Source organism: Neolamprologus brichardi, chromosome 15 (genome assembly GCF_056152115.1).
Source record: "Neolamprologus brichardi isolate AB-2024 chromosome 15, ASM5615211v1, whole genome shotgun sequence".
In the NCBI taxonomy this organism is placed as follows: Eukaryota; Metazoa; Chordata; class Actinopteri; order Cichliformes; family Cichlidae; genus Neolamprologus; species Neolamprologus brichardi.
The window spans coordinates 33046575-33059628 of record NC_142118.1 but is presented as its reverse complement, the minus strand read 5'-3'; the positions used below and the strand labels follow the sequence as shown (position 1 = coordinate 33059628).

The 13054-nt window shown below is 40.4% G+C and overlaps 1 protein-coding gene across 1 annotated transcript; it reads left to right on the top strand.

Annotated features, from left to right (window-relative positions):
• Positions 1 to 230: 230 nt before the first annotated feature.
• On the top strand, positions 231 to 7855 carry r3hdm4 (R3H domain containing 4). Its single transcript, XM_006792033.2, has 8 exons — positions 231 to 431; positions 1557 to 1714; positions 2012 to 2133; positions 2417 to 2534; positions 2601 to 2686; positions 4420 to 4505; positions 4999 to 5054; positions 6214 to 7855. The coding sequence occupies exons 1-8, from the start codon at positions 391 to 393 to the stop codon at positions 6315 to 6317; spliced, it is 771 nt and encodes a 256-aa protein (XP_006792096.1). The 5' UTR covers positions 231 to 390; the 3' UTR covers positions 6318 to 7855.
• The last annotated feature ends 5199 nt before the right edge of the window (positions 7856 to 13054 follow it).

Genomic DNA, 13054 nt, shown 5'->3' with positions numbered 1-13054 from the left:
AAATTCTGCTTATTTCTACACTCTATTGCATCAACAAATGTTTTAGTAATAGTCAAAAATAAAATGTTTCCAAACAAATTCATGGTCCATGTTTTATCATTCATCCTGAAGTCTTGTGTTATGAAGGATTTGTCCTCCAAATGTATTGTATTCATTTATAGTCATGTGAGACTACAAACTATGGACGGAGTGAGTGCTCGCGGTGTTTTCCTCTCTTTGTTTGTGGAAAAGACAACAGCCTACTGTCAAGCTAGCAGTCAGCAGCTAGCTGCTCACCTGATAATCTGTCCGGTTTTTATATTTCTTGTGTCAACTGTATTGATTTATTTTGTTCTCGATCTGTAAAGATAACGACAGTGGGATCTTTCCGCCTATTTTTGCTGGAATAAGATGGTCGTTTTGACAAATAGCAATGAAGAACAGGATTATATGTGAGTAAAACAACAAAAATACGAGTCTGTTTCGTTAGCTGGCTGTCTAGCTATTAGCCGGTAAAATAAGTCATATTAACATAAATAGCTCGGTTTATTTTCAGGAGCCGTTGCTTGTTTTAGTTCAGCTGAAATCCTGCAACGTTTCCTGCACATAAAAATTTCAATACACTCTGTAGTTTGTTTTGGTTATTTATGAGTTAAAGGGCAATTTAAACACTTGTCCTTGTTAGCGCCTAACTAGCCTTCCTGTAGCGGAGTCTAAAGGTGAGAGGCGGTTCTAATGTTCAAAATCCTGTTTTAAGCCAGAAATCGCAACACCGACCATAATAACTAATACGCGTTTTTAAGGTTGCATTGAAACATGTTTCGTTAGGTCTTACTTATTAAACTAAGGTTTGGATGCCAGAGGGAGAGTATGGGCGAACCTAAATAGTCCAGGCACAGATTACATCATATTATGCTGCTAACAACCTGTGGGCTCAGGCTAAAAACGGCATCAGCATGTTGACAACTGAGCTCACAGGAAGAAGCTCCAGCAGAGGCGGTCCACACAGACACCCACTGACCTACATCTGAAGCTGCTGTGGGATGCTCTGCTCTGACCCAGTTACACAGAGAAACCAGAGGAGGAAAAAATCTGCAGCTTTCATGGGTGTATTTTCAGTTTTAGTAGGATAAATGTCATCTATATGCTTTCGTCTTATTTATTCCTCAGATAAGGTGATTACATGGCCATCCATGTAAATATGCGTATTTCAATAGATTTTTACTACAGCTGTTATTACATGTCGTTTCAGGGTGAAATTCTTATTGTGCACCTGTACCAGGTGTTGTGCAGAAAAGGCTGTAACACAATAAATAAGTAAATAGTCAGTTATATGTGTTTATCCTGCTAAGGGCTTCTGTGAACCGGGCCTGTTACAGGGTAGACCTTGTTTTTACCTTCACATCTGAGCAGTTGGATAGGTTTAAATAAAGCAGCTTGAGGAACAAGTAAGCTGACTTGATTCCCTCGAAATTCCAACAACTCAATCAGATTTTGAGATTGGAAGCTGGAAATTCTTCTGAAAGATATATCAACTCAAACTCACTAAACTGATCCACTGTGCTCTGTTTTTCCAGCCTGGTAGAGGAGCGTAAATGCACCTCATTGCCTAGCTCTCCTGCCAAGCGAGTGTCACCCACCAAAAAGAAACAGTTCTATATCAACCAAGCCATCCGCAACTCTGACCTCACACCCAGGGCCAAAGGCAAGAAGAGCCTCCGCCGACAGGAGAACAGTAAGCTCTCATTTTACGTAAATTAAAAGACAGCATCAGAGACTGCAGGCGGAGCAATGCTGGAAAAGCATTGAAAGGATTACTTTGGGGAAGAGTCTCTGTGTGCAAGTTCAAAATGTTTTATAAGATGTATTTGAGGCTCCCGAGGCTGCTGGGCAACATTTTTACAAAGAATTCTGACGTTAGTGGCTTCAATACCTTAGAGGATGAGAAAAACTTTTACATCAGTTATAAAGTCATAAACCTGTCATTGCTTTGCTCATTTATCTCTCTCTGATCTTCTCCTTTGAAAATTAGCACGCTACCTTGCTAATCTCCTTGAGAAAGATGAGTGCTCCAAAGACGATCTGGAGGTTTGCAGCAACCCAGCCATCCCATCCATCTTCTATGAAGTCTGCACCAATGGAAACTATGTAGAGGTACACAAATTAGTGGCATTTGTTCCAGAAGTGCGAACGGCTTTAGAAAAGATTTATAATTTCACCGTGTCATGTTCTCAAATTTTATGTACTGTGTTCGCAAATATTTACCTGAGAGGTCCCACAGGAAACTGCTGCTCAAAAACCGTGTTTGTGTGTCCAAAGAAATGTAAACTGTGTGGTTTGGCTTGTGCGGGGTCTCACAGGGCACGGGGTTTTGAAGACCACCTAGAAAGATCAGGGACGCTGACTAATGTCATTTCTTGTCTTGTTGTTGTTTTAGCCATGGAACGACTTCATGAATTGCTCTGGTGAGGAGCAGGAGAGGCTGCTCTCTCTGTTGGAGCTGGAGGAGGCCAAGAAGAAAAACACCAACCAGCTCCTCAAAGACCAGAGGAATGGTGAGTCTCATCCTTTGAGCCTTTAAAGTGAAGGTGTTTGTCTGACTTTGTTGTCTCTCTCTGCAGTAAATCCTGCCTTCACTGCTCAGGACTGCTTCCAGAGAATCGATCGCAGGTTGCGAGCAACTCTGAGGCGGAAACAAATCCCCATGGTGAGTGTCTTCTCTGCTTCAAATCTCTCACTGTTTGGTCAGTGATTGCATCACTCATGTATTTGAAGTCGTTGTCTTTATAGTAAGTAGGGGTGGGCGGTATAAATGGTATACGGTAGAAGCGATTATTATTATTAATTATAATTATTAATTTGGCCAACGGTAGAGATTTTGACTATACTGCTCTACCGTGATAGCGCATTTTGTTGGTGTCAACAAGCTGCGCCTGTTTTGGCGGAGCTTTGCAGCGGCTGCAAACAACATCATCTGCAAATTATGCTGAGCGACAGTAATAGCAAAGAGACGAAGCACTTTTGGAATATGAGGAAAGCCAAAAACTGCGCTTCCTCCACTTCCGTACCATTGATTCATTAATGCTGAAATCTCTCGCAGCTGCTCTATTCCCATGTTGTTGCAGTATATTAATGACTAACCTCATATTGTGGATGGATTATCTTAGTTGTTCTCCTGACTGAAGTTTAGTCCGTTTATAGCATCCTGCTATGCAATTGCATTTGTCCTTAACCACCAGAAACCCTCACGTTAACTTTTATCGAGTGGAAAAAAGTTAGCGTTCATCCTTTAGCTTCACTGTGCTAATGATATGCTAACGTAGCTGTTTTGCTAGCGATCACGTAGCACATCATTATATACCAGCTAGCCCAACTTCAGTAACCCTACAAAAGTCACTGCTGTTTAGTTTTCTGTCTTGATTTATGTTGGAAGTAATAACAGAGCTGTATGTTTTAATTCTTTCAGAAATCTCTCAGTCAGAACATGCTATATCATGTTTAGGTGAAAACTAGCGAGCTAACTTCCAACTCCGTTGAATTTAATAAATTCTGTTTTCATGGATGCCTGGATATTAAACTTAATTGTTACACCTGGTAAAGCAGCAACGCTGATCATTTTATTAAAGATGAAAGAATTTAGACAGTTTTTAACTCTCAGTGATGCCGCAGTGATCGTTTCACTTTGGGACCTGAACCAGACGGAGTTTTGGACCCAGATTACTCCACGAGGCTCCTGACTACGGTAGCTGTAATGCTCCGACAATCCATCAGGCGGTGCGGCTTTATAGCTTACCAAAGTTGTACTAAAACATTTTTGACAGATTTCTGCGCGTCGTGTACCACATAAAATCTGTTTGAGGTCAGTAAGCACAACCAGAATTCATACATAAGGCACACTGTCGATTTTTGAGAAAATTAAAGGATTTTAAGTGTGCCTTACAGTGTGTAAAATGCGTTATACAGAAGAAAAGAATATATCGTGATATATATCGTTACCGCACATGCTTCAAATTATACCGTGATATGAATTTTAGGCCATATCGCCCAGCCCCAATAGTAAGTTCAACTCATGTTAGTTTTATGCAGAGCCAGTTATCTCTTAACCACCACTGGCGGGTCCTCTTAATAGACCCATCTGCTTGTGGCTTCCTGCTGCAAGAGTTATTTCCTCATTGATTAATCTTCCTATTTTTTATGTTTTATATAATGTTTGAAATTTGTGAAAAAGAGGATGTTCATTAGCCTTCTGTTGTATGAATGTGCCCAATGAAACACTGCAGAAAATCAGAAATTATAAGATGCTCCTAATCATTATCAGGGACGAAGATGATGCGCAGGGACATGAGAGCAGGACTCCCTGAGATTGCCTGCTGAAGTTTAGTATTTTTCCCAAACACAAACTGTGAATTTTGTGAGATCTGTGGTTTCTGCTTCTCTCAGGGAACGCTGGAAGTTCTGGAGGAAAACCTTCTGAACTTCTTCAACGCTCAACCTCACTCAGTTTACACAACCAACCTCAGCAGCAGGTAGAAATCCTCTTCTTTCAGTTGGTGTGTCTGTGCTTCTTCAAAAGCTTTTCATTCACTTTAGTCTTTAATTGGTTAGACTTTGAGAATGGACAGTGGAATTACACCTGTGGGAAGCGGTCTGGAGAGCTCAGTGGAATGTCATTTGTCAAGTAAAATCTGAGCAAATTACAACCTAGTGATCCTCAGTGCATTGCTTTGGCACCTCATTAATGTGTTAATTAATCTCATCTCAACAATGCTGCTGTTTGGATTGTTCTGACAAACATGCAGGTAAACCTGCTGTATTAGATTACATCAAGTCTTTATCGTCTGTCACCATAGCGACAGGAATACAACAGGAACAGGAGAAAATAGCTTACAGCCGGTGGTGAATACACAGTCTCCCTTTGTCGAGATGTGCGGGGAAATTTGTACACTACACAAACGTAGTCAGTTTGAATCAAGTGGGTTGATAACTGTCACATTTCTGTTGTTTGTGTTCATCAATCAGCTTTGAGAGGCTGCTGCTTCACGCCATCTGCCAGTATATGGACCTCGTCTCTGCAAGTGAGTGGCAATAATATATAATGGCTCAGTCACACTAGGGTAAAGTTAGGATGGTAGATTGCCAACATGTTGCAGTCTGAGTCTGTCTGTGTCGATGAGCACAACTCTTTTGTGGCGTGTCTCTTTGCAGTAAAGGTTTGACTCAGCTGATTGGTTATTTCAGCTCGTTATATTACTGTGTAAAGGGAAGGTCGCTGAGCGCCTGTGTCAACCTATGAGCTTTGCAACAAAGCAAACAGTATTTAATATATATATATATATATATATATATATATATATATATATATTTATTTATTTATTTCTAAGAGAGAGGGTGTAGGCATACCGGACCCCTATTCCTCATGTTGAATACAATATTTAACTAACCACAAAGTGACAGTACAGTAATTTGTTTTTAAACAAACAAGTAAGTAACAAGTCGGGGTTCTGAAAAAGAAATATTCTTAATTTATAATTAGTTGTACTCAGCTGGAATAACTCATGGACACCTGGAGCCAATTGTTTTTTTACTTAATCTGCTGCTCATAGTCAGATGTACTGAATATAAGTGGTGACTGAATGTGGTATGAATTCCTGTTTATGCAGATTTAAGCTATAATTATAACTCAAGAATTCATATGCTGATTTAAACAATACGGTGAAACTAAACACTCAGCGCTAACACGTTTCTGACGTTAATGCCAAAAAGGAGACTATATTACAGAGTTGGTGACACTAGTCTGGTGTCTGCCTGTTAAAATCCTTGAGTCTTCACTACATATGTGTGCTCTGAGTCTGAACAGACATGGAATTTAACAGCAAATTTCCTTGTTGTTGGGAGTGTTACAGTTGCAAGTATTTACACTCGTACTTCAAGTTTAAAGCCACTTTGTGTGTTCTTAAATGTACAGAATTTGTGAACAGCGTCTTCACGAAATAAAAAATACCAACAAAAGAAAAACGCAATGTATTTTTTACAAACAGAACCCCAAAACTTACTGGCATGTATCATCTTTTCATCTCATTAAAATTGGAAGATTTTGAGTTTTTATCATTATAAATGCTTCTGTCTTTACATAATCCTACTTATCCAATCCTGGCTGCGCCTGCTAAGCCAGTTTAGTTTGTTTCAGTCAGATCACAGTGATCAAAGTCTATTTCTTGCTTGTTGGGCCTCCAGGCAGCGACTACAATGGCTTACGTCAGACTGAAGTGGTGAACAAACAAGAAGAGTTCCTGCCTCCTGGACTTCTGCTGTCTACCTACCTGGAGCAGATGAGTTGAGGACCCGTTTCTGGTTCTTCCTGCTGCAGACAGGAGCTCTGAAATGTAGATATGATGTGCAGTCTTCACACGTTGTTTGTAATAACCACCCAGCTCAAATGTCTGCTTCTCTTTCTCTCTGTCAATTTTCCATAAACTAGATCCAAAAACGCAACAGAATCGATCACTGGAGCGTTAGCTAGGTTAGTTTGTGCTTAAAGTTGAATTTTAAACTGTAGGTTGGGTAATATGTAGTGAGTATACAGCTCAGCAACACAGGGTCTGAACACAAAGTCCCATCTGAGGCTTACAAACTGATACCTGTTTGAGGTTGGTAACTTGACCTCTCCTGTCACACTGTTACATTTTCTACCCCACGGTGTGTGTACAAGCAGCACAGGAAATCCAGCTGCTGAATTTTACTAACAGTGGACTTAACACTTGACAAAACAGGCACAGTAAATTACAGCAGTAAATCCTGAAAGTAATAGAAAGCATACTGTGTAAGGTCTGTGAGGAGTCTGCAGCGCTGTGTGTGTGAAGGTTTTAGGACCGTTCTTAAATGAAATGCATCACCGCCTGAAGCAGTAGCCTGCATGAAGCATGAATTTTAATCTCTTTATTACTCACAAGAAAGTACATCTCTTTCATTGCTACTTGCAAATTATAGTTACTCTCTTTCTATTGTGTGTATTATTTAGAGGCAGATTGAGGCTTTGAGGTGGGTCTGAGAAACCCTTACAGTTCAGTCAGAGGCATCTTTTGTGACAGCTGAGTAGCGGCTTTATGAGTTCTGCTTCCAGTGCATGTGTGTGCCATGTGGGCATTAGGTTCAGTTTTCTGAATGTGCAGCAGATCGAGCATAGATGCTGACAGACTGCTGCTGTCACTGCACACTGTCAGTGTTATGTCAGTAATAGCCAATATTTAGGATAAGAAACTATATTATTCTATGTTTTGGTGCATCAACGTACAGAGTGCTCTCTCGGTTTACATGAACACACAGCTTTTAACTGCTAACACAGATTCAATGTATACTGTACCTACAGTAAATGGGGGATAAAACCTGCTGAGCTTTGACTCTCAGGTATGTTAAATCTCAGTATTTGCATCCCTGGAAAATACTTCTGCCTTATGAACACAGTTTCTATGTTTTCTCTGTACAATTTTCTACTTTGTACTGTACTTGGGTTTTGGAAACATGTATCCAGGTTATTTAAGGAAAAAGAGACTTTATTTCTGTTTTCTTTTTATAATGACGACAGCAGAGTAACAAAACTTGACCTGTTGGTGCATTTTGTCAACAACCAAAGTGTGCGTGTGAAAATCCAACTTCTCAGGCTTTTGACTTGTCACTCTGAATGTCATGTAGTGCTCATTTCTGTGTACTGTGTAGAGCCCAGCCTGTTTTTGAATTATGTTCACCTCGGGGCCCTGTCAAATTTTCCATTACATGTACACATAATTGTGCCAATCATGTTACATTTAATTGACTTGTGCCAACATTTGAATTGAAAATGCCCAAAAAGTTTGAGAGCTTTATACAATAAACTGAAAAATCTTTGTGTATGTGTGCATATTTATAAGTATCACTGCAACTATTAAATGATTAGTTTTTTTTTTCCATTTTCTCATTTTATTATCGTCAGAATGCTGAAAACAAAATCTGTGTAAGTGCTTTAAATAAATGGAAGTTAAAGTGTTCATTCACATTTGTAATATTGACTTAAAATCAGACCTAGTTTTATTCTTGAGATTGTTCTCCTTCTGCTAGCCTAACAGCACAGGTATACGCGAAGGCTAACAGCTCTTCTCCAGCATCATTGCTCCAGTTCAACAACCAAATCTGTGTGAGATCAATATCCTTTTTTTATCCATGTTTAAAGTGAAATATCATCATGCAACATTATGCCTTTGGGCCACTTTTCTAAGGGTAATTATCATAGTATAAAAGTTTTATGTATGTGTTCCTTAATTCCTCCTGGATGAAAACAGCAATCTTGATGAAACTTTGTATAAAGAAATATCTAAAGGGACCCTTTTGGGAGATCACTACGAGGTCGAGGGTTTCCTTGGAGAAGGGCGCTTTGGTATTGTAACCAAATGTCGCAATACAAAAACCAACAAAGTCGTTGCTATTAAAGTGAACAAGAGCGACCCTAAAATTCTGCAACAGGCAAAAATGGAAATTAACATACCGGAGAAGCTAAGAGGCTTGGATGCAGATAGATGCAACATTGTTAAATGGAACGACTTTTTCATCGACGGTGACCGCATCTGCTTAAATTTTGAACTCCTCAATGAAAGCCTGTGGCGGTACCAGAGGAGCCGGGTTCTCCCAATAAGAGAAATCAGGCCAGTGTTATTTCAGCTCGCAAATGCTTTGTCCCACCTGGGTTCTTTGGGAATAGTGCATGCTGACCTCAAACCCGGAAACATAATGGTTGTGGACCGCTATGAGTGTCCCATCAAAGTCAAACTTATAGACTTTGGCTTTGCATGTCCCACATCTACAGTTATTCCGGGTGACTGTGTGGGGACGGTTGGTTATAGAGCACCTGAGGTTATGATTGGTAGTCTATTTAATGAAGCAATAGACATGTGGTCCCTGGGGCTGGTAGCTGTGGAGCTTGCTACAGGGTTTCCTTTCTACCCTGCGAGAAATGATTATGTTTTGAAATTCATCATACAGACCCAGGGACAGCCACCGGATCATGTTTTAGACTCTGGCTTATACACTGATAACTATTTCATAAAAGAAAACTACAACGGACAACGCTGGACATTTAAGACCGAAAGACAATTTCAAGATGAGACAGGTTGTCAGTCCAAGGACACTCGATGCATAAGACTTAAGTGCCTCGATGACCTTGAACAACTACTGAAGATAAGGGGGTGCTGGGAAAAAATCCAAAATGTATTTGTCAGCGTAATCAAACAGATGTTAGCATTGAATCCAAACCAGCACATAACACCTTCGGAGGTTCTCCACCATCCCTTTTTCAATCCTGGCCTCTCTAAGAGTTCTCCCTGCACTGACATGAGTAGCACAGGGGGACAAAACCTTGTGGTCTCTCAGCAGCCTTCAAGTTGCAAAAGAGAAAGAACGCAGAAAATCAGCTGCAGTTCCCAAAACTCAGAAGAATTTTCTCAACAAGAATACGTCAACGCATCAGCCAACCCATCCTCCTCTAAAGATGATCTTGAAATATCTAAAGGGACCCTTTTGGGAGATCACTACGAGGTCGAGGGTTTCCTTGGAGAAGGGCGCTTTGGTATTGTAACCAAATGTCGCAATACAAAAACCAAGGAAGTTGTTGCTATTAAAGTCAACAAGAGAAACCATGAAATTCTGCAACAGGCAAAAATGGAAATTTTCATCCTGGAGCAGCTACGAGGCTTGGATGCAGATAGATGCAACATTGTTCAATGGAACGGATTTTTCCTTGATCACCAGCGGATTTGCTTAAATTTTGAACTCCTCGATCAATGCCTGTGGGACTACATACAGGACCGGAATAACCTGGGTCTCCCCATAAGCAAAATCAGGCCAATGTTATTTCAGCTCAGAAATGCTCTGTCCCACCTGGGTTCTTTGGGAATAGTGCATGCTGACCTCAAACCTGGAAACATAATGGTTGTTAACTGCCATGAGTCTCCAGTCAAAGTCAGACTTATAGACTTTGGCCTTGCATTTCCCGCATCTACAGTGAATCCTGGTGACTGTGTGGGGACGGTTGGTTATAGAGCACCTGAGGTTATGATTGGTAGTCTATATAATGAAGCAATAGACATGTGGTCCCTGGGGCTGGTAGCTGTGGAGCTCGCTCCAGGGTTTCCTTTCTACCCTGCGAGAAACAATTATGATGTTTTGAAATTCATCATACAGACCCAGGGACAGCCACCGGATCATGTTTTAGACTCTGGCTCATACACTGATAACTATTTCATAAAAGAAAACTACAACGGACAGTGCTGGACATTTAAGACCGAAAGACAATTTCAAGATGAGACAAATTATCAGTCCAAGGACACTCGATACATAAGACTTAACTGTCTCGATGAACTCAAACGACTACTGAACGTTAGCTGCCGGGGAAATATCCAACATTTATCTGTCAGCCTAATCAAACAGATGTTGGCCTTGGATCCAAACCAGCGCATAACACCCTCAGAGGTTCTCCACCATCCCTTTTTCAACTCAGGCCTGCACTGAGTAGCACAGGAGGACAAAACCTTGTGATCTCTCAGCAGTCTTCAAAACAGAACAATCACAGAGAATCAATCTCCAGCATTGCTTCAACCCCAGACAAAAATGACAAAAACACAAACAGGGATTGGAAAAAGGCATTAACAGCAGATATCATTGCAAGAATTAATTAAGCTGCTCCAATAATGATCACTTTGGCTTTTTTTTTTTTTTTTTTAATTTTCACTCCCCCCACCCCAACCAGTAGCGGCAGATGGCTGTCCCTTTATGAGCCTGGTTCTGTCAAAGGTTTCTTCCTTTTAGAAGGGAGTTTTTCCTTCCCACTGTCGCTCATTGGTGGCTCATAGGGAATCAGTTGATGGGGTGGCCAAAACTCTAGGGCAGGAGCCCCCAATCCTAGTCAATGATGGCCGGTGTCCCTGCAGGTTTTAGATGTGTCCTTGATCAACCACAGCTGATGTAAATGGATAAATTACCTTCTCAGGTAACTTCTCTTGAAGTTCTCCAGAGGCCTGGTAATGAACTAATCATGTGATTCAGGTGTGTTGACCCAGGGTGCGATCTAAAACCTGCAAGGACACCGGCCCTCGTGGACTGGGATTGGGGACCCCTGCTCTAGGGGAACTAGCAATTCTTGTGAAAATTTAAAAGGAAAAAAAAAAAAGCCTAAAAAGATAAAAACAACTGATAAATATGTTCTTGAACTGAGGCACAATTTTGCATAAAATCCATTAAGTAATCTCTGTGTCAAGTTCTTAACAATATTCAAAGCGGAGCAGCGTACAACATACCATTACATCAGTCCTTCAATCAGACCTAATTTCATCCAAATTGGAAATAAACTGGATGTTTATTAAATAAACCAACTTTAAGCATCATCTAATTGTTGTTTGTAACTCTTTTTAAATATAGTGCAAACCTTTAGCCTCCTAGTAGACATACATGTTTTATAAATGGGGAAATCCTCTTTTCTTTAGAAAAGTTGAGCTCTGACCTTGAAGTCAAGGTCCCTGAGATTTAAACCTTACAGATTTTCAGTAAATGCAACCATGGTATTGATTTAAAAATTCTACATTGTCTCGTTCTTGAGTTATTGCATTCAGAAACTTGGGTGTCCACAGCGCCCCGCCATATAACAGACTCAAAAGATTATGAGGTAGGGTTTTTTTGGTTTGTTTGTTTGTTTTCATAAAGACTACAACACAAAAATAACACAATTGGGAATATTATTGTCATTTTTTAAAACACTATTTTAATGTTATCTAATGTAGTGCAAAAAATAAAGAACTAAATTAATAACTGGCACTGAGTCTTCTGTGTGCACACAGTCTGCATCAACACACAGGAGAACACTGAGACTTCAGAAGATTTTCACTGTGTTTGTCTATTCAGCCACAACCTTCAGATTTTTCACATAACAAGCAGCATGGATTTTGTCCTCATCATTTCAGCTAGAAGTACTTTATAAGGTGGTCTTTCAAGTGAACATTGAACAGGGTTTGTACAGGTGCTTGAAATCCTTGAAAATGCTCGTTCAGGATTTAGACATTTTTATACAATCCCCCGCATTTTCAAAGGCTCAACTTGAATTGAACAAGCAAGTTTTATTGTTAATAATTGACTGTTTGGAGTGTAGAACTCATAGATATCAAATGTTGTTTCCTCCCTTGCGATGCCTTTACTGTATCTGCCTTCAGTTCTGGTTGCTTCTGCACTGTGAAGCTCTATCTGGTCAGCTTATGCCTCACCAAGTCATAAGCTGTCCCCACCCTAACTGACAGACTGAATTGTTGTAAAGCCTCTCTGTTTCCATTCATGAAGATGTCTCTTGATTGTAGTCTATCACAATGACATGGCAGTCTCCTCAAGATACGTTCATACCTTGAGTATTGAAGGGCCTGACTGCATGTGGTTTCGTGTTGCACAGAAGCTTCAGCTAATGAAGGAGCATTTTGGCCTACAGTAATGTATTTTAATAATAATAATAATAATAATGGATTGGATTTATATAGCGCTTTTCAAGGCACCCAAAGCGCTTTACAATGCCACTATTCATTCACTCTCGCATTCACACACTGGTGGAGGCAGCTACAGTTGTAGCCACAGCTGCCCTGGGGCAGACTGACAGAAGCGAGGCTGCCATTTCGCGCCATCGGCCCCTCTGGCCAACACCAGTAGGCGGTAGGGTAAAGTGTCTTGCCCAAGGACACAACGACCAGGACAGAGAGCCCGGGGATCGAACCGGCGACCTTCTGGTTACATGATCTTGACCTTTTACAACTAAATAATTGAACAGCAAATTTGGGCTCTAATACTTCCCACAAGTGCAGTAACCACAACAAAACTAGTAACAACCACCAGAGAAAATAGAAACTTAAAAACATAACAGATCAAAGAATAACAACTTGATCTCTTTTCAGTGATGCCTTTCTGGAAAAGTATTTGTCAAAGAGCAATGAGCACTAGATTTCCACTAGATGGTGTTATAGTAAAACACAAGCATAACCCTCATTTAGACCATTTAACCTGATACACAGTTTGTGACCAT